Source organism: Hypanus sabinus, chromosome 23 (assembly GCF_030144855.1).
Source record: "Hypanus sabinus isolate sHypSab1 chromosome 23, sHypSab1.hap1, whole genome shotgun sequence".
Classification (NCBI taxonomy): domain Eukaryota; kingdom Metazoa; phylum Chordata; class Chondrichthyes; order Myliobatiformes; family Dasyatidae; genus Hypanus; species Hypanus sabinus.
This window is the reverse complement of record NC_082728.1, coordinates 64,136,697-64,157,804: the sequence shown is the minus strand read 5'-3', so window position 1 is coordinate 64,157,804 and position 21,108 is coordinate 64,136,697. Positions and strand designations below refer to the sequence as shown.

General features: G+C 40.0%; 1 protein-coding gene across 2 annotated transcripts in view; it reads right to left on the bottom strand.

Annotated features, from left to right (window-relative positions):
- Positions 1-21,108, bottom strand: part of xylt2 (xylosyltransferase II) — a 275,890-nt gene that overhangs the window by 41,955 nt on the left and 212,827 nt on the right. For both annotated transcript variants that reach the window (XM_059949008.1, XM_059949009.1), the window contains 2 exons: positions 14,737-14,953; positions 6,329-6,505 (listed from right to left, as the gene is read on the bottom strand). In XM_059949008.1, coding sequence (XP_059804991.1) covers positions 6,329-6,505; positions 14,737-14,953 — 394 coding nt within the window. The remainder of the gene's footprint in view (positions 1-6,328; positions 6,506-14,736; positions 14,954-21,108) is intronic.

Genomic DNA, 21,108 nt, shown 5'->3' with positions numbered 1-21,108 from the left:
TAAAGCAGCTTGACACTCAGTGGCTATTCCTGCCCCTGAGACATCCAAGCCTCTGTAATGCCACAACGTCATAGTTCCACGTTTTGATCCACTCACTAAGATCATAGGTGCCTACAGAATTGCCTATCTGTCTCCCTAACCATAGAGTCCCCTATTACCACTACCATCCTCTTCCATTCTCTACCCTTCTGAGCCACAGGACTAGACACAGTGCCACTGTTGCTTCCCCCAGGAAGGTCGATCCCCCTCCCCCCACCAACAGCACTCAAAATGGAGTACTTATTGTTAAAGGGGAAAGCCACAGGGGCGCTCTCTACTACCTGTCGCCCTCCCTTCCCTCTCCTGATGGTCACCCACTTATCTGTCTCCTGTGGCTGGGGTGACTACCGGTCTGTAGCTCTTGTCTATCACCTCCTCACTCTTCCTAATGAGCCAAAGGTCATCGAGCTGCACTCCATTTCTCTAACGGTCTCTAAGGAACTGCAGCTCAATGCACTTGGCGCAGGCGTGGCCATCAGGGAGGCTGCAAGTCTCCTGGACATCCCACATCTGACACCCAGAACAGAAAACTGGCCTTGCACTCATACCCACTATTCTTGTTAGAGAGGGAAAAAAACGTAACCTACCTCACCTAGATCTGTCCTTGCTGAAGCCCTATTCCTTTGACTTGCAAGTACTCTGATGACTGCTTCACTTTCTCAGCATCTTTGTGTGATGACAAGCTACTGTATTATATGTCCCCTCTTTGGCTTTTATGTTGGCTTTGACTTCTCTTGTTAGCCATGGATGTATCATCTTTCCTTTAGAATATTTCTTGCTCTTTGGGCTGTATATATCTGTGCCTTCCAAATTACTTCCAGAAATTCCAGCCATTGCTGCTTTGCCATCAACCCTGCCATTGTTCTTTTCCAATCAATTCTGTTCCCGCTCCTCCTTCATGCCTCCGTAATTCTCTTTACTTAATTGTAATACTATACATCTGACTTTTGCTTCTCCTCAAATTTCAGGGTGAAATTGATCACTGGTCCCTAAGGTAAAGGAATCCTTAAGATCTCTTAACAATTTTGGTTCATTGCACAACACCCAATCCGGAATAGCTGGTCCACCAGTGGGCTCAACCACAAACTGCTCTAAAAAGCTATCTCATAGCGCTCCTGAAATTCTGCCACCCGGCATCCTGCACCAACCAGATCTTCCCAATCCGCATGCATGTTGAAGTCACCCATGACTATTGTAACATTGCCCTTTTGGCAAGCATTTTGTCTCCCATTGTAATTTGCAGGCCTGAGTTATAAGGAGAGATTGAATAAGCTTGGACTTCTCTTTTCAGTGTTTAGCATGAGGGGTTGTCTTATAGAGTTGTGTAGCCCCTCACTGGGCTTGTATCCAAACACGGCTCAATACCTCTGCTAACAGCCACATAACTCAGCAGTGAGGAGGCCACCTTTCACAAACAATATACGTCTAGGGTTGGTATGATTTGGAGTATAACCAAACAAGGATTAAAGAAACCTCAATATGAGCAAATACTGTGTAAGTACTGCTTATACACAATTAGTGGGCAGCACTATAAAGAAAATATATTTACTAATTTCAGCTTTATCAATTATTAAGAGAAAGAAAAAGTTAAATAAAGGGGCCAATTACCATAAGACCAAGACACAGGAGCAGAATTAGGCCATTCAGCCCATCCAAGTCTGCTCCACCATTCCATCTTGGCTGATCCCGGATCCCACTCAACTCCATTCACCTGCCTTCATGCCAATCCTTTGATACCCTAACCAATCAGCAAAATAGCAACTTCCACCTTAAACATACACACAGATTTGGCCTCCACTGTAGTCCATGGCAGAGCATTCCACAGACTCACTATTCTGTGGCTCAAAACATTCCTCCTTACCTCTGTTCTATGAGGCTGCCCCTCAATTTTGAGGTTGTGCCCTCAAGTTCTGGATACCCAAGTGTATTCTCACCACATCCATGCTATTTAGTCCTTTCAATATTGGTAGATTTCAATGAGATTCAAACCCACCCCCTCCGCATTCTTCTAAATTCCTTTCTTTCTTTTTAAATCTTTTTATTAATTTTTAAGCAAACATAAATGAAACATGAATACTAAGAGTTTGAGAGGACATGGTTAATAGTTTAAGTAGACATTCAAATATATAATAATCAATATATATAGCCTCCCAAACTCATAGTATTTATGAACAAAAGAAATAAAAAGAAAAAAAAACCCAAAAAAAGAGAAGAAATAAAAACACTAACCAACATGGGCCATTGCATAATGTCAGATATATATAGTAGTGCCAATAACTCTGAACCTCCAACCAAATAATTAAGGATAATAAAAGTGAGGTTTAGGAAAAGACAATTTAACTCATATGAAAATGTTGAATAAATGGTCTCCAAGTTTCTTCAAATTTAACTGAAGGATCAAAAACAACACTTCTAATTTTTTCTAAGCTCAAACAAGAGATAGTTTGAGAAAACCACTGAAATATAGTTGGAGGATTAATTTCTTTCCAATTCAATAAAATAGATCTTCTAGCCAATAATGTAACAAATGCAATCATTCGTCGAGATGAGGAGGATAAACGACTATTATCCACCATTGGTAAGCCGAAAATTGCAGTAATAGGATGCAGTTGGAAATTGATATTCAGAACTATTGAAATAATACGAAAATATCTTTCCAATAATTTTGCAAACAAGGGCAAGACCAAAACATATGGGTCAATGAAGCAACATCAGAATGACATCTGTCACAGGTTGGATTAACATAAGAATAAAATCGAGCAAGTTTATCCTTAGACATATGAGCTCTATGTACAACCTTAAATTGTATTAGGGCATACTTAGCACAAATAGAAGACGAATTGACTAATAATAAAATTTTCTCCCACTGCTCAGTGGATATAAGACAATGAAGTTCTTTTTCCCATTCCTTCTTAATTTTTTCTGATACTTCTGGCTGTATTTTTATGATCATATTATAAATGACAGCTACTAAACCCTTTTGACAAGGATTCAGAGCTAAAATTCTTTCCATAATATCCAATGGACATAGTTTCGGAAAAGACTGTAACTCATTATACAAAAAATTTCTAATTTGCAAATATCTAAAAAAATTAGTTTTTGGTAAATTATATTTATTAGCTAGCTGTTCAAAGGACATAAAGCTATCATCCAAAAACAAATCACGAAAACATGTTATACCTTTTGTTTTCCATAAAAGAGGTCCGAAAAAAAGTTAGATATTATAGTGCTTGATAAAATGATCCAAAATCAAACCAAAAAATTTACGAAATTGAAACCAAATTCGCAATGTATATTTGACTATAGGATTAGTTATTTGTTTATTCAATTTAGATAAAGAAAAAGGAAGTGAAAATCCTAAAATTGAAAACAAATAAAAGTCTTGTACAGATTTACATTCCAAATTTACCCATTGTGGGCAAGCAGCTATAGTTGATTCTTGCGTCCAAAATATTAAATATTGTATATTAACTGCCCAATAGTAAAATCTCAAGTTTGGCAAAGCCAAACCGCCCTCCTTCTTAGACTTCTGTAAATATTTTTTACCTAGTCTAGGATTTTTATTCTGCCACAGATAAGATATTTTGGAGTCAATAATATCAAAAAAAAGATTTAGGAATAAAAATTGGTAATGCTTGAAATAAATATAAGAATTTGGGTAATACCATCATCTTAATAGCATTAATTCGACCAACCAATGACAAAGATAATGGAGGCCACCTGGTAGCAAGTTGCTTAATTTGGTCAATTAAAAGGTAAAAAATTAACTTTAAATAAATCTTTATGTTTTTAATAATTTTAATACCCAAATAAGTAAAATAATCTGTAACAATTTTAAATGGTAAATGTTTATAAATTGGAACTTGCATATTTAATGGAAATAATTCGCTCTTATTAAAATTCAATTTATAACCAGAAAAGTTACTTCTAAATTCCAGTGAGTACAGACCCAAAGATGCCAAACACTCTTCATATGTTAACCCCTACATTCCTGGAATCATCCTCGTGAACCTGCTCTCCAAAGACAACATATCCTTTCCGAGTTATGGGGCCCAAAACTGTTGACAATACTCCAAGTAAGGCCTTACTAGTGTCTTACAGAGCCTTAGCATTAATCTCACTTTTATATTCTATTCCCCTTGAAATAAATGCCAACATTGCATTTGCCACCTTTATCACAGACTCAACATATAAATTAATCTTATATGAGGACTCCGAAGTTCTTCTGCACTGTTACAGTTAAACCAGTCTAAATGTGTACATAATGTTAGAGCTCGTATCTTCCAAAGCCGGGTACAACTGTTACTCACGGCACCAAACCCACAGTTTGTGTGAAAGGACCAGCTAATGTCTGAACTTCCCTTGAAGTCCACCTCCAACAAACTGGCTCTTTCTCAGGAGGCCCCTCCTTGGAGCCATTCATCTGCATAAAGCACTTCTTGCAATGGCAACTCATTGCTTTTGCACTATGTTCTCTCTAAGCTGTGCGCGTGTGCGTGCGAACACACATTTTTCAACACACAAAGGAAATTAATGTGTGCACAAAAGGTTAGTTACCTAAAATAATGTAGTAATTAATAATTATACTTATTGAAATTAATCTTTTAGTCAGTTTTTCAAATATCACAATGCACGCCACTAATTTACCTCACCTCACCTTTCCTGTTCTGGTTTGTACAGCTGCATCATGGTGGCAGCCATCTTTGGCGGACAGTGTTCATAATGTAAAGTTTACAAAGATGAGGTACAAGAATGGTCAGCTTTTGATTTCTCCGCAATTGCAGATTGTGACTTCACATTTGGCGATGAACAAGTTAATGCCATATGTCTAAAATATCATGATTTTCTAGCTGAAAATACTGTAATAGTTAGTTTAATGATTTCAAATTTTCTGTGCAAGAAAAAATTAAATCCAAACTGATTTCAAACTTTGCTCAAATGGTGGCATTTGTACTTCAAAACGAACAGTTTTGCTTGCTTGCACAGTTGATGGACGTTGGGGGAACCTTTCTTGCGTCTAGTGCGGATTGTGAGCAAAGTTCTAGCCTAATGAATCAACTCAAAAACAAGCCGAGAAACTGTTAGGGTGAATGTCATTTGGATATGTTAATGAGAATCAGAAGCTATCAATTGGATGGAAGTTCTATTAGTCTAGATAGAGTTTACACAGAATGGGTAAATGCCAAAGACAGGAGAGAAAAAAAAGTGAGTGACTTAAATATGTATGTTATTTTGTTGTTATCCTGTGCAGTTTTATGTCAAATATTTTGTAAACCTATATAAACTGTGCCATGTGTGCATGCACTGTTGTCACAGGAAAAAAATTTGCACATCATAAGATTTTTTGCGCACACTGACTACTAAAAATTAGAGGGAACATCGCTTTTGCACAAATTGCTAAATTGAAATACCTATATTATAGCAGAAGAAATCCTAAGCAGAGCATTATGGTTGTATAATATTATAGAGGACACAGACAACGTGAATGCTAAGTCTTTTCACAGAGTAGGGGAGCCTATAACTAGAGGTCATCAGTTTAAGGCAAGAGGGGAAAGGTTTTAAACAGATGTGAGGGGAAACAGTTTCACAGACTGATGGTCATTTACAATGATCTTCCAGTGTTAGAAGCAGGTACAATTACACATTTAAAAGACATTTGGGGAGATACATACATAGAAGGGAAAGGTTCAGAGGGATGTGGGCTAAACACAAGCAAACAAGACTAGCTCAGGTTGGCATGGGCGAGTTGGGCTGAAGGGTCTGTTTCAGGTTGTGGAACTCTATGACTATGGAATGCATAACAGGATTCCAGTGAGCTGATGATGTGGATGTGAAAGGGTCTCGCAAAGTTTATGTTTGTGATTTTTATACGTTCCAGCTTTTTACAGTGAACACGAATGATACAGTCAAGCTTCAGGATATGCTGGAAAAAGAGGCTGTTAGATTTGAAGCGATCAGTTGAAACAGAACAGAGCTGGGTACCAAACCTCCTGGATTTCTGAGCAGCTGGATAGCAGACTGTTGGAGATTGTATCTACTTCCAAGTTCTGAAGTATTTTAAATTATTACACTGGGATCTGAACCCACTTTCTTGGTATTACTGGCTCAGAAATGGAATAGCTATACTATCACACCTGCAACAGTGTATTATCAAAGTAAATTTATTATCATTGCACATATGTTAACATATGCTACTTTGACCAATGTTCCAGACATTAGCACGTTTCACATTTGCACCCTGTGAACAGTATGAGTATTCCACTTGACAAAGGAGCCAAACACTTTTTACCTGAAGCCTTATGAAGTCTTGTGGTTTGAAATCATTTGGTGAGCAGCCGCACCAGTCCACAATGTGCTTGTACTGACACTTACAGCCCAGCTTTCGGTTCCAATTGGTGACGCGCAGGTTGTTATCCACTAGCGTCTCACACATGTGGCTGTTTTCCAACACGGTGTGAAAGAAAGACTGTAAAAGAGAAATGGGGGGAAAAAGCACTGAGAGAACAATGATCTGCATATATGGTGGACTCCAGGATTAATGTGCTGGGCCCAAAACAGTGTAAGTATGCAGGTGATTTACAGCAACATACCTCAGAAGACTTGCACACTGTAGGCTTTGCAAACAAATGGAGAGGACCATTTTCCAATGCTGGGCAGAAGAACGGTTTTGTATTTCCTGAATAGTATGGCTAAAAACCTGTGTTGTGTGGTAGTGGCAGGTTAAAAACATGTTATATTGATGAGGTGAAAGAGGCAAGATGGAAGTAAAACTGCACATTTACACTGTTGGCCTTTTATTTGTATTTTAATTTTTTTTCTTTAATTGGGTTCTTTCAGGTTTCTTGCTTTGTGACTGTGAGCAAGTAAATCTCAAGGATGTATAATTTATACTTTATTTGATAATATATGAACCCTGAATCTTAGTGGCTGAATGTAAAGTTCAGTGGGTGAATTAGTGACTGAGGGACTATTTGCAAAGGCCGGTGTTCTGTATTGAGTGTTGGATGTGGGATATCTGGGAGACTCCCAACCTCCCGGATGGCCACGTCTGCTCCAGGTGCGTTGAGCTGCAGTTCCCTGGGGACCGGGTTAGGGAACTGGAGCTGCAGCTCAATGACCTTCGTCTGGTCAGGGAGAGTGAGAAGGTGATAGAGAGGAGCTATAGACAAGTAGTCTCAGGAGACAGATAAGGGGGTAACAGTCACAGAGGGAAGGGCAAGAGTCAGATACTAGAGAGTACCCCTGTGGCTGTTCTCCTTAAGTCAAGTCAAGTCAAGTCAATTCACTTTTATTGTCATTTCAACCATAACTGCTGGTACAGTACATAGTAAAAATGAGACATTTTTCAGGACCATGGTGTTACATGACACAGTACAAAAACGAGACTGAACTACGTAAAAAAACACAGAGAAAGCTACACTAGACTCCAGACCTACACAGAACTGCATAAAGTGCACAAAAACAGTGCAGGCATTACAATAAATAATAAACAGGACAATTGGGCAAGGTGTCAGTCCAGGTTCTGGGTATTGAGGAGTCTGATAGCTTGGGGGATGAAGCTGTTACATAGTCTGGTTGTGAGAGCCCAAATGCTTCAGAGCCTTTTCCTAGATGGCAGGAAGAAGAAGAGATTGTATGAGGGGTGCATGGGGTCTTTCATAATGCTGTTTCCTTTGCGGATGCAGCGTGTAGTATAAATATCCGTGATGGCGGGAAGAGAGACCCCATGATCTTCTCAGCTGACCTCACTATCTGCTGCAGGGTCTTGCGATCCAAGATGGTGCAATTTCTGAACCAGACAGTGATGCAGCTGCTCAGGATACTCTCAATACAACCCCTGTAGAATGTGATGAGGATGGGCGGGGTGGGAAATGGACTTTCCTCAGTCTTCGCAGAAAGTAGAGACGCTGCTGGGCTTTCTTTACTATGGAGCTGGTGTTGAGGGACCAGGTGAGATTCTCCGCCAAGTGAACATCAAGAAATTTGATGCTCTTTGCGATCTCTACTGAGGAGCCGTCGATGTTCAGCGGGGAGTGGTCGCTCCATGCCCTCCTGAAGTCAACAACCATCTCTTTTGTTTTGTTCACATTAAGAGACAGGTTGTTGGCTCTGCACCAGTCCGTTAGCCGCTGCACCTCCCCTCTGTAAGCTGACTCGTCGTTCTTGCTGATGAGACCCACCACGGTTGTGTCATCGGTGAAATTGATGATGTGGTTTGAGCTGTGTGTTGCAGCACAGTCGTGGGTCAGCAGAGTGAACAGCAGTGGACTGAGCACACAGCCCTGGGGGGGGCCCCGTGCTCAGTGTGATGGTGTTGGAGATGCTGCTCCCAATCCAGACTGACTGAGGTCTCCCAGTCAGGAAGTCTAGGATCCAGTTGCAGAGGGAGGTGTTCAGGCCCAGTAGGCTCAGCTTTCCAATCAGTTTCTGAGGGATGATTGTGTTGAATGCTGAACTGAAGTCTATGAACAGCATCCGAACATATGTGTCTTTTTTGTCCAGGTGGGTTAGGGCCAGGTGGAGGGTGGTGGCAATGGTGTCATCTGTTGAGCGGTTGGGACGGTACGCAAACTGCAGGGGGTCCAGTGAGGGGGGCAGCAGGGTCTTGATATGCCTCATGACGAGCCTCTCGAAACACTTCATGATGATGGATGTAAGTGCAACGAGATGGTAGTCATTGAGGCAGGACACTGAAGACTTCTTCGGCACGGGGACGATGGTGGTGGCCTTGAAGCACGTTGGACCTGTGGCGCTGCTCAGGGAGATGTTAAAGATGTTGGCAAGAACATCTGCTAGCTGGTCTGCACATCCTCTGAGCACTCTACCAGGTCTGGTCCAGCAGCCTTCTGTGGGTTGACCCTGCACAGGGTTCTTCTCACATCAGCCACGGTGAGACACAACAACTGGTCATTCGTAGGAAGGGTGGACTTCCTCGCTGCCACGTCATTTTCTGCCTCAAACCGAGTGTAGAAGTTATTCAGCGCATCTGGGGGGGAGGCATCACCTGCAGAGTCAGGTGATGTTGTCCTGTAATTGGTGATGTCCTGGATGCCCTTCCACATGCGCTGCATGTTGCCGCTGTCCTGGAAGTGGCTGTGGATTAGCCGGGCGTGTGGACGCTTTGCCCCTCTGATGGCCCTGGACAGTTTGCCCCTTGCCGTTGTTAGGGCTGCCTTGTCGCCTGCTCTGAAGGCAGAGTTGCAGGACCTCAGCAGTGTACTCACCTCCACGGTCATCCATGGCTTCTGGTTGGCATGTATAGTGATGGTCTTGGACAGAGCAACATCATCAATGCACTTGCTGATGTTGCTGGTCACTGATGCTGTGTACTCCTCTAAGTTGGTAGAGTCGCCATCGGTTGCAGCCTCCCTGAACATGTGTCAGTCAGTGTGCACAAAGCAGTCTTGAAGAGCAGAGATGGCTCCTGCTGGCCAGGTTTTCACCTGCTTCTGAACTGGTCTGGAGCGCCTGACGAGCGGTCTGTATGCTGGGATTAGCATAACAGAGATGTGGTCTGAGTAACTGAGTACTCCAGGTAACAATAAGTACTCCTGTTTGAGTACTGTTGGGGTGAGAGAAGGGCAACCTTCCTGAGGGAAGCAACAGTGGCTGTGCCTCTGGCACAGAGATGGCCCTGTGGCTCTGTAGGGCAGGGAAAGGAAGAGAAAAGTAGTAGTAATAGGGGACTCTATAGTTAGGGGGTTCAGACAGGTGATTCTGTGGACACAGGAAAGAAACGCGGATTGTAGTTTGCCTTGTAGGTGTCAGGGTCCGGGATGTTTCTCACACATCCACGATATCCTGAGTGGGAAAATGAACAGCCAGAGGTCGTGGTACACATTGGTACCAATGACATGGGTAGGAAAAGTGAGGAGGTCCTGAAAACAGACTACAGAGAATTAGGAAAAAAGCTGAGAAGCATTATCTCAAAGGCAGTAATCTCGGGGTTAGTGCCTGTGCCACATGATAGTGAGTATAGGAATAGAGTGAGGTGGAGGATAAATGTGTGGCTGAGGGATTGGAGCAGAAGGCAGGTATTCAGATTTCTGAATCATTGGGACCTCTTTTGGGGCTGCTGTGACCTGTACAAAAAGGACGGGTTGCACTTGAATCCGAGGAGGACCAATATCCTGGCGGGGAGGATTGCTAAGGCCATTAAGGAGAGTTCAAACTGGAATTGCTGGGGGTGGAACCAAACTGAAGAAATGGAGGAAGGGGCAGTTGGCTCTCAAATAGAGGAAGCTTGTAGACAGTGTGAGAGGGAGGACAGGCAGGTGATAGAGAAGGGATGTGTTCAGACTAATGGTTTGAGATGTGTCTATTTTAATGCAAGGAATATCATGAACAAAATGGTTGAGCTTAGTGTGTGGATCAGTACTTGGAGCTATGATGTTGTGGCCATTACAGAGACTTGGATGGCTCAGGGACAGGAATGGCTACTTAAGAGTGTCAGGCTTTAGATTTTTCAGGAAGGACAGGGATGGAGGCAAAAGAGGTGGGGGTGTGGCACTATTGATCAGAGATCGTGTCACGGCTGCAGAAAAGGACATAAGATATTGGTTGAAAGTCTGAGTCATAGAATATAAAAACAGGAGGTCACAGAAATGCTGGATTCAGTGCAGTACTGAAAATAGTGAAATGCTTGCAAACCATGTTGTTAGGGATAAAGAGTTGGTTGTGAGGGTTGTGTAGGGTTTATTTGGATCAAAGTAAAATAGCTTCTTTGTAAAGCGATAAGGTCAATTAGCTCAGAAGTGGATCCTTTAAGCAACATGTCCACGCTGGCTTTTTGTCCATTTACACTAATCCTTTACATTTACACTAATTTTAGAACCATGCCTTTTGAGCCTTACTTATCCAAGTATCTGTTTAAATGTCACTTAAATGTAGTGATAGTACTTGATTCAACCACGTCCTCTGGCAACACATTCCAGCTATGAAGTGTTCTCTGTGTATTTAAAAAATACTTGTTGCTCAAATCCCCTTTAAAATTCCTGCCTCTGACCTTAAACCTGGACTTTCCTGATCTTGATATCCCTACCATGGGAATACTATTTTGATTAGCTAACGATCATTGCCTCTTACAATTTAATACACCTTTAACAAGCCACTCCACAATCTTTCTCCTCAGTGGGGTGGAAGTTAACCAAATGTACTCGGAATACAATGCTTCTTGGAAATGAACATTATAGCAAACAAAAATAGGATTGGCAAAGATGTGAGGATAATCAGTACAATACACGCCACATTACAGTTGGCATGGGCATTGGAAGATCATGGACTAAGAGGATATAGCTTGGAATGTATCCCAGCTGCAAAAGGAGAAGATTTATTTTTCATAATGGCTTTTTGGGATAAGACTGCAGGTTAAGCATCGCCTTGTGTTTTTGATTTTCATCCCTGCTTTTCAAATCTTTCTGTGACTTGCCGCTTAGCTCCATAAATTCACCAAAGCCTCTGGTTCTAGCATCTTGTCTGTCTCTAATTATGATCACTCCATTGTTATTAAAAATATCTGTATTTTTTCTGTGCAATTTCGAAGTTATTTTACTGACATCTTATCTACCCCAATCTAAGCTAGAATGTCAGATTACATGTTAAATAACATTAATGGAATGAGATAAAAGGATGCATGATCAATCAGCTGATACCATGTAATTTGAATTGAGGAATAAAAATCACTTTGAAACCAGAATAGGAATTGTCCACAAGGCTTTTTACTGTCAGAATGGTGCTTAGGGATAGATTAAAGGAGAAGATTGAGGACTTTAAACGGCCAAGTTAAAATTTCCATTCCTCACTTTCCTCCGTTCAGATCTCTTGATTCCATCTTTCTCTCTGCTAAAACACTCTAAAATATAATCGCTCAGAAGACAAAGATCCCCTGATTTCTATTTCAGTTTCAAATGGGCACTTTTGAAATTTGAAGGCTATAGGAAAATAAGCAACTCAAACCCAGCTTTCAGGACAATGAAATAATCAATTGAATTGTTTATTTTCCTAAAGTTACTTCCAAATGTTTCCCTCTCCAGGAACCACACAATCAACAACATATCCTTTCCTACTGAGTGACAAAATAATTGTATTTTGTAGGAAAAGAACTGTCTCTTTATGTTCTGCCAAAACCCCACTGCCATTTATTCGTCTCTGCTTAACCTTGCATTAGCTGCCTGCCTCGGAAGATCATTAATGTCATCTATTCCTCCTTGATTCATTCCTCAATCCAAATTGCACGTAAATACACTGTTTAGAGGCTTATTAGATTACACTTATCTGAACTAAACCATAGAAATATTATGGTTAACAGGTTGAATTTAGTTTCAGCTGAAGTAGAATCAGGATACAATGAACGGAAGATCTTTGAAAGTAGAGTTAGGGTTCTTGATTTTGACTATTATCAGTACCTCAGAAAGTGCTTCCTTGGAATCATAAGGTAACCGGAAAGTAGGTGTTCTCTGCACAGTTCTATAGTCTGTTAACTCCCAATGTTTGCTTACATTAAGATCAGGGACTTGGGTAAAGTTCTATCACCCAGGGAACTGTACACCAAGAAAAAACTGGCATCTTTGGAAGGGAGGTCATCTTTTAAATGTCTGTTCACATGTAAAGCAAGTTATATTCTTATCTTGTTGCAAACGCTTGCTTTCATACGAACAAAAATGCACATTTGAAGACAAAATGATACACAAGTGAAACAGTTCATAATGAATGAGGCTATTCAGGTAAATCAAGAAAAGCCAAGGTACCAGAAATAAAATGAATTTGAGATTTAATACAAATATTCATAGTTATAAACAATTTTGATAACACAGTTACTTCCTCTAGTTATTGGAGGTCTTTTATTAAGATCTAAATTTAATATCAGTTTAAAAGATGCTCAGTTTGTCCAACCACTAATACTCTTGAATCCAGGCAACATCCTGGTAAAGCTTCCCTGCACTCCCTCCATATCCATTCCAGCAACATAGTGACCAGAACTGCACAAAATATTCCAATGTGACTCAACCAAAGTTCTATACAGCTACCTGGCCTGGTTCCTCAAGCCTGATCTATCATCCAATATGATTATGAATGTTTATCCAGACTTCATGTACCAGTTTCATGAATGTTTATCCAGACTTCATGTACCAGTTTCATGAATGTTTATCCAGACTTCATGTACCAGTTCCCTGATCTGTCAAGTTTTTATCGTCCTCCTCCCCAAAAAAAGGCCTCCATGATTTGATATTAATTGCCAGAGGCGTGCAAGGCTCCCCACCCCCATTCTAATGACTTTCTATAGGAGTACCATCAAAACTGCCCTGTCTGGCTTTATCATGGTGTGGTGTGGAAGCTGCAAGGAATCAAACTGCAGTGACCCTACCGAGATAGTAAAAACTGCCAGGAGGCTCACCGGGGTCTCCCTCTCCCTTATGTAATGCTCTGGTTCATATTTTTTTACTGTTATGCTGTATGTACTTCATTTTGTGCACCTCTGTAAGAGCTGTTTTTTTCTGCTTTCAGCTTGTTTGGGTTATTGTTGAAGATGAGGGATGATGTGGAATGTGTGTCATCCGATTAGTGGGAGGTTTTTCTTGGTGAGGGTCAATAAGATTGTTCTTGGGTTTTTGTTCAAGAGAAGTTGGAGACAGAAGACCTTGGGAAGAACCAGTCATAGCGTACAATCTGGTGGGAGACTCGTTTGTATGCTGTAGTTTTTGGTTTAATATATTCTCTGAACTTATTCATTAGCCACAAATACTGCTTCTTTCTTATTGAATCTCCTTCTATTTGGAATAAATTTCTTTTGAGTATTATTAGATTGAAATTAACTTATTTATCACATGTACATTGAAACATACAGTAAAAAAACATCATTTGTGTTAATACCAATGCAACCTAAGGATATGCTGGGAGCAGCCTCTAGTATGGGTAAATTATGTGAATGTTGCTTAAATATCTGCTACTTCAGATCTACTGACCATTATCCTATTTTACTGGTCCACTGTATATAAAGACTCCTTTACACCTTTATAATTACCCTTATTTAAGTTGAGAACACTGATTCTCGATGAGAATCTCACCTTTAGTGTACTAAGAATTCTAACACAGAGTCTAAAGAACCAGGGACTAAATGTTTTCTTATATGTACAAACAGAAAGGAATGGAAAACTTTAAATTTAAATCTGAACTAATTAAAGCAACTTTGAGGATATGGTATTCTCTGATAAAACTACTCCAAAGTGATTAAATCCACATTATCTGTCAAGGTGGCTAAAGAGTACTGGTGAGAAATGGGAAAGAGAGTTTGATGGAGAAATTAAGGGGGGTTTACACTGTATCTAAGCAATTTCATAACTGCCCTATGACACAAAACATTTTGCTCTCCACCGATGCTGCCCCACCAGCTGAGGACTTCCAGTATTGTTTTTAATTGTCTCTGCCTGTGCTGGTAAGCGATTCCACCCACCCTACTCTATTGTCTCTATCAGCATGGCTCTGAAGGTGATTTAGTCTGTAACCAACTTTGCTCTATATTCCCCGGGAAATTTTGATATGATGGAATAAAGGAGGGCTTCTCTGTGCTGTTCCTTCCCTAGAAAATTTTGGGTCAGACACTGCTGTCTGAAGTGGGAAGAGTGCCATTCTCAAACACAAAACAGTCCTGATTTTGATGACACTGAAAAAAAACACACTTGAAAGTCAGTCAGTGCTCACCTCAGCTGGAAGCAGAGTGTACCCGTAGAACTGCTTCAGTTGAATGACCAGCTCATCCTGCGAGTACACCACATAATCAACAAACTTGTGAGTCAGAGCAAACCAGTCGGAACCACCATCCACTACAATGCCCTCAGGTATTTGCCTGTCTCCAAGGCGCCACATATGACTGTCACATTCATGGAAGAGTCTGTCCAAACCCTGTTTCTTGATGAACCTGTAAACAGAGTATAAGAGTAAGGAAATCATGTTACAGCTATATAAACTACAGTTAGACTACACTTCAAGTAGGATTATGTGCCCTTCTGGTTGCCCATTACAAGAAGCTGTTGAGGCTTAGGAGAGGTTGCAGAAGAGGTTCACCAGGATGCTGCCTGGATACGAGGGTATGTGCTATAAGGCAGGTTGACAAACTTGGGTTATTTGCTCTGGAGCATCAAAGTCTGAGGGGGGAACTAATAGAGGTTATAAAATTATGATAGGTATAGCTAGGGTAGACAGAACTGTTCCGTCTAAGCTGAGTGGGTGCACAACTGTGCAGTAACTGAATATTCTTGCGTACGCAGACTTTGTTGCCGTGCAACTACAGTTTTCTTTTATATAATGTTAACAGAATTGTGAAATACTCTGTAATTATGTATTAATGTACATAAACCATAAATTTTACAAATTATGTACCACACTTACTTCGAAACATTTTAGGGCTTCAACATATTTACACTGTGAGTGTTTCAAGTTACAACACTGTTACAAATTGTAACAATAAACACAGAATGGAAGTTGGTAGCTCATTGTTGATAAACTGCTGCACTCTGAACGCTGACGCTGTCTAGTCAAAACATTTTACTTTTACCATTGTGTCTGTTAGCTGTTTTGACTGCCTGACATCATTTACTCATGTCAGCTGTGGTTTGTGTATGATGTGAAAAATTTTGTATCCTGACTCTTTTGGCAAATAACTTTGCAAAAAATTCAGAATCAGGTTTAATATCACTGGTTTATGTCGTAAAATGTTATGTGGCAGCAGTACATTGCAATATATAATAATAAAAAATGTATATTATTGTAGAATATATATATTAATAAAATAAAGTTAAATTGATTAAATTAAATAAGCAGTGAGTTAAATTAGTGATTAATTATAATGTAATAAGAATTTTTAAATTTAAAAAATTGTTAAAACAAAGTAGGAGAGTCTAGGACCAGAAAACACAGCCTCAGAAAAGAGGGGCGTCCTTTTAGAACAGGGATGAGGAGATGAGAATTTCTTTGACCAAGAGTAGTGAAACTGTGGAATTCGTTGTCACAGGCAGCAGTGGAGGCCAAGTCTTTATGTACTAAAGGCAGAGGCTGATAGATTCTTGAATGGACAGGGTATGAAGGGATATGGGGGGAAGGCAAGATATTGGGGCTGAGAGGAAAAATGGATCAGCCATTATGAAATGGCGGAGCAGACTCGATAGGCTAAATGGCCTAATTATTTTATTAAAATATGTTTACTTACCTTGTTAATTTTTCTAAAAATAATAGTATTCCCAAATGATAGTAATTATTATTTTTGTGGTATTCTAAAGATGTGGAAAGGAAAAGAAGAAGAAGAATTCAAAGCTTTGAAGAACAAAATTTAAAGTAGGTTGGCTTTTGCAACTTGTAAATACTGAACTACTGTCTTCACATCAAAACCAAAATATCAAAATTGGTTTTACATATCAAGATACTGGTGATATTGTGCGGAAGTGCAAGTTTGGGGCAAGTTCAGTAATGGAAGAAAATAGGGTGAATGGAAGTTAGATGAATTAAAATGACAATTTAACTGGAGAATTTGTATAGGATTGCAGTTGCGGTTATCAATCAATGCAACCAGAAGAAATGTGGAATTTTGCACATTAACTGAAACTTCAAAAGAGCGTGAAGCAGGAGTGAAACAAGATGTGTGAAAGAAGTATAAATCTGATATGGTCAAAGTGGTAACTGATAACATTATCTTAGTAAAAATTAATCTTCGGTGCATTCCATGTAAAAAAAAATCATGCACATGGCTAAGAATGTAAACACACCAGAGAGTTAGTGCAGCAAGAACTATGCATTTGAATTTCTTGAGTGCATTAACTTTGTGCTTCAGAAACAAATAAAGGAAGAATTGCGGAAATCTGCTTTCCATACATTAATTGCTAATGAAAGTACAGACATTCTGTACAGAAAATGGTAATTTTGTATTTTAAGTTTCAGCCAGAAATCAAACTTCCTATAAGACTGTGTTTGTAAGTATTTTCAAACTAACTACATGTGACAGTATCACTAGTGTTGAAGCAATTAAAAAAATATGAAGAACAAAACGTCAGACAAGGCGAATATTATGCTTGGAAAGAATAATGGTGTGGAAGCAATTCTTCAACAAGAAATAAGGCACCTGTCAAAACAACATTACATTTTACACAGAGAATACCTGGGTTTAGATCAGTGATTCCCAAAAGGAGTGGTTACATGTCCTAAGGGAGTATTAGAGGAAATAGAAGTTGTTGAGGGAGTGTGGCAAGCAGCACCCTAACTTGAGTCACGAGACCTGACTGACCGTTAGTAGAGCAGGCACTTCCAAAAACCAGGATGAGGTACTCAACACGGGAAGTGCCACAGCCCTGTAAGTGGTGAGCACTATTCATCACAATATATCTGAAACTCAGCAATCTCTCCCGACCTCACCAAACAATTCAGCATTCAACACCATAATTCCCTCCAGGCACAACAGGAAGCCCAGAGACCTTGGCCTTCACACTGCCTTGTGTAGCTGGATGTTGGACTTCCTGTCAGATTGCTGGCAGGTGGTAAGAGTGGACTCCCTCACCTCTGCCTCTCAGCAAAGGTGTCCCTTAGGGCTGTGTCCTAAGCCCCCCCCCTTTTACTCTCTGTATATCCATGACTGTATCACCACCAACTGCTCCAATTGGCTATTTAGATTTGCTGACAATATTACCCTAACTGGCCTAATCTCAAATAAAAACGAGGCAGCCTACACAGAAGAAGTCATCACCCTGACACAGTGGTGTCAAGAAAACAACCTCTCCCTCAATGTCGTAAAAACAAGAGAGTTGATTGGGGACTACAAGAGGAATGGAGACAGGCTAACACCTATTGACATCAATGGATCTGGGGTTGAGAGGGTGTACAGCTTTAAGTTCCTCGGCATAAGCATCACCGAGGATCTTGCATGCCTCTTTCACCTCATACGGTTGAAGAAGTTTGGTATGGGCCCCCAAATCATTAAGAACTTTCTACAGAGGCACGATTGAGAGCATCCTGACTGGCTGCATCACTGCCTGGAATGGGAACTGTACTTCCCTCAATCGCAGGACTCTGCTGCAGAGAGTGGTGCGGAGATCCAGTGCATCCGTAGTTGTGAACTTCCCCCTATTCGGGACATTTACCAAGACAGGTGTGCAAAAAGGGACCGAAGGATCACTGGGGACCTGAGTCACCTCAACCACAAACTGTTCCAGCTGCTACTATCCGGGAAACAGTACTGCAGCATAAAAGCCAGGACCAACAGGCTCCGGGACAGCTTCTTCCACCAGACCATCAGTCTGATCAACTCATGCTAACACAATTGTACGTCCATGTTATACTGACTGTCCTGTTGCACATATTATTTATTATAAATCACTATAAATTGCACATTGCACATTTAGATGAAGATGTAACATGAAGATTTTTACTCCTCATGTAAATGAAGGATGTAAGTAACTAAGTGAAATCCATTCAACCACACATATATTTATTGAGGATGCATAAATTCGCAACCAGGGTGCCCACCAGTTTTTTAATTTTAATTTAGCCCCGTTAATGATGGATAAGTACGTATAGCATGCTCTCTATGAGTCTGAAGGCGGTGAAGCCTTGAATTCTATTCCTGCTAAGAAACAGAAAGTGCATCAATACAATGTTACATACCTGAAGTATGGTTTTATTCTGTTCCTGTTGGATCAGTGACGTCCCATGTGTCTTTCTTGTAATAATGTACTGTCTAATAAAGCCATGAAACCATCAAGATTGCAAGAACAGTTCCGTAAAAGACACCTTGAAAAAGCTACTTATGGTATTACTCAGTTCCAGAAGGAAGCATTTGAAGTGTTGCACTCTTGAGTCATTTGCTAAGAAAGCTAAAAATAACCTTGATATTGATCACTGCTTCTTACAACATTTCCAAGATGATAGCCAAGTGTGGAAAATCTTGTGCAATTGGCGAAAAATTAATAATAGCTGCTGTATCAGAAGTACTCACCACTATTTTTAAAATGGATACCTGTATTTTAAAATCACTTTCTCTGAGAAAAACTCTGTAGCTAATGGCATATGTACAGTTTATTGAAAATGGAAATGTTTATGAAGAAATTCTTTTTTGTAAAAAGTTAAAAACAAATATCAACAGAGAATCAGTCTATGCCGAGCTCAAAATGTATATTGAGGATAAAAATATTCCGATTAGGAACATAAGCACGAGGAAATCTGCAGATGCTGGAAATTCAAGCAACACACACAAAATGCTGGTGGAACACAGCAGGCCAGGCAGCATTTATAGGGAGAAGCACTGCCAATGTTTCGGGCCGAGACCCTTCGTCAGGACTTGTCTGATTAGGAACAGGATTGCTTGTGCAACAGATGGAGTACCATATATGACAGGTCACCATGCTGCTTTAGAGGTATTTATGAAAAAATAAATTCCAAGTCTGTTAGCAATCCATTGTGTAATTCATTGTCAACATCTCACAGCCAAAAAACTCAGCTAGTGACTTACTTCAAGCATGACTCTTGTAATATCTACTACCAACAAAATTAAAGCTCATCCATTAAACAGCAGAATATTTTGCCAGTTATACCAAGATAATGATGAAGAGTTTGAATGTTTGCTTCTTCACACTGAAGTATGTTGGCTGTCAAAAGGCTGCTACTTAAAATGTTTCTCTGATCTTTTTGACACTGGTTGAATATTTACTCAAAGTTGACAAGAGCTTGGGAGACAAGATTGAACTTCTACATGGAGATGTAGCATACCTAGCTGACCTGTATGATGAAATGAACATTCTAAACATGAAACTGCAGGATGAGAATTTCAATTTAATCTAGGCAATAAGTGCAGTTCCACTTTTATCGGAAAATTGGTAATATATTAGCAAAACATTGGGAGAAGATTGTTCTCACAGTTTCCCTACATGGAAAGTATGGCACTGTCTTTCACAGAAGGTGAATGCAAGAGTACTGCAGTCACTGAAGAAGGGTTTTCAGTATCGATTTAACAATTTGAACATTCTGGAAATTCCAAACTGGGTAATTAACCCATTTCTTTGCAAGGTGGAAGAACAGGAAGAGAACTTGTAAGAAGAAATTATCAAAATTCAGAATGAAGAAGAAGCAAAAATGCTTTTCAAAAATGTCCGCTTTTGTGGTATGTGGCTACGCCATCATACAAAGTTTCCTGGTCTTTGGAGAAGAGCTAAGCTGTTCTTCATTGCACTTGCATCCTCCTACCTTGTTGAAAAAGACTTCAGTGCAGTGAACCACACACTGACAAAAAACAGAAATCGCTTGGACATTGTTACATGTGAGGACTTAAGGCTTTTACTGTCACAACTTGAACCAGATATTTCAACTCCTGCTGAAACCATCAAGCTCAAGGATCACATTGATATCAAAGTTGCTGTACAGCACACAGGTACTGTGTAAGCTAGGTTTAAAGACAAATTAAAATTAACAGCAGAATTATTTTTCTCATGTTAGCATACAGAATAGCAGACATGTTTTTACATTATGGGGTATCAGAAAGTATATTGTGCCTGAGAGGGGTGTTTGCAATTATGAAGGTGCTTTAAGTGTTGGGATGTTGGGCTAAGAAAGGTTGGGAAGCACTGGTTTAGATGATGGATGGAAAAGATGCCAATTATGCAGGATACAGAATCTCTGCTACAAACAGGGTATACAATGTTCAGCATTTTATACTGGTTAAAAAAAAAACTAGAAGAAATAGCTAATGTCACAGACCACTAAACAAAGTAAGGGCTGTCAAAACATTTTGCTGTTACTAAATGAGGAATTACGAATCCAGTATTGCAAAGTGCAAGTTAATGAATGTAATAATCTAATCAGCAATTCCTGCCGCAAGATTTTGACCAATCCACAATATTGAGTAACAGTAACTGTCCTTAACAATGTTGAAAAGATATGGCATCACTTTGTAAATTCCTTCAGAAAAGCTGTTTGAATACAACTGAATTATAAAAGCAAAAATTAACAAGTCACAGTAATTTGGCAATATCATTTATTGGAATGACAAAGTAAAAGATTGCTTGCATTTGGGGCAGCATGGTAGTGTAGTGGTTAGCA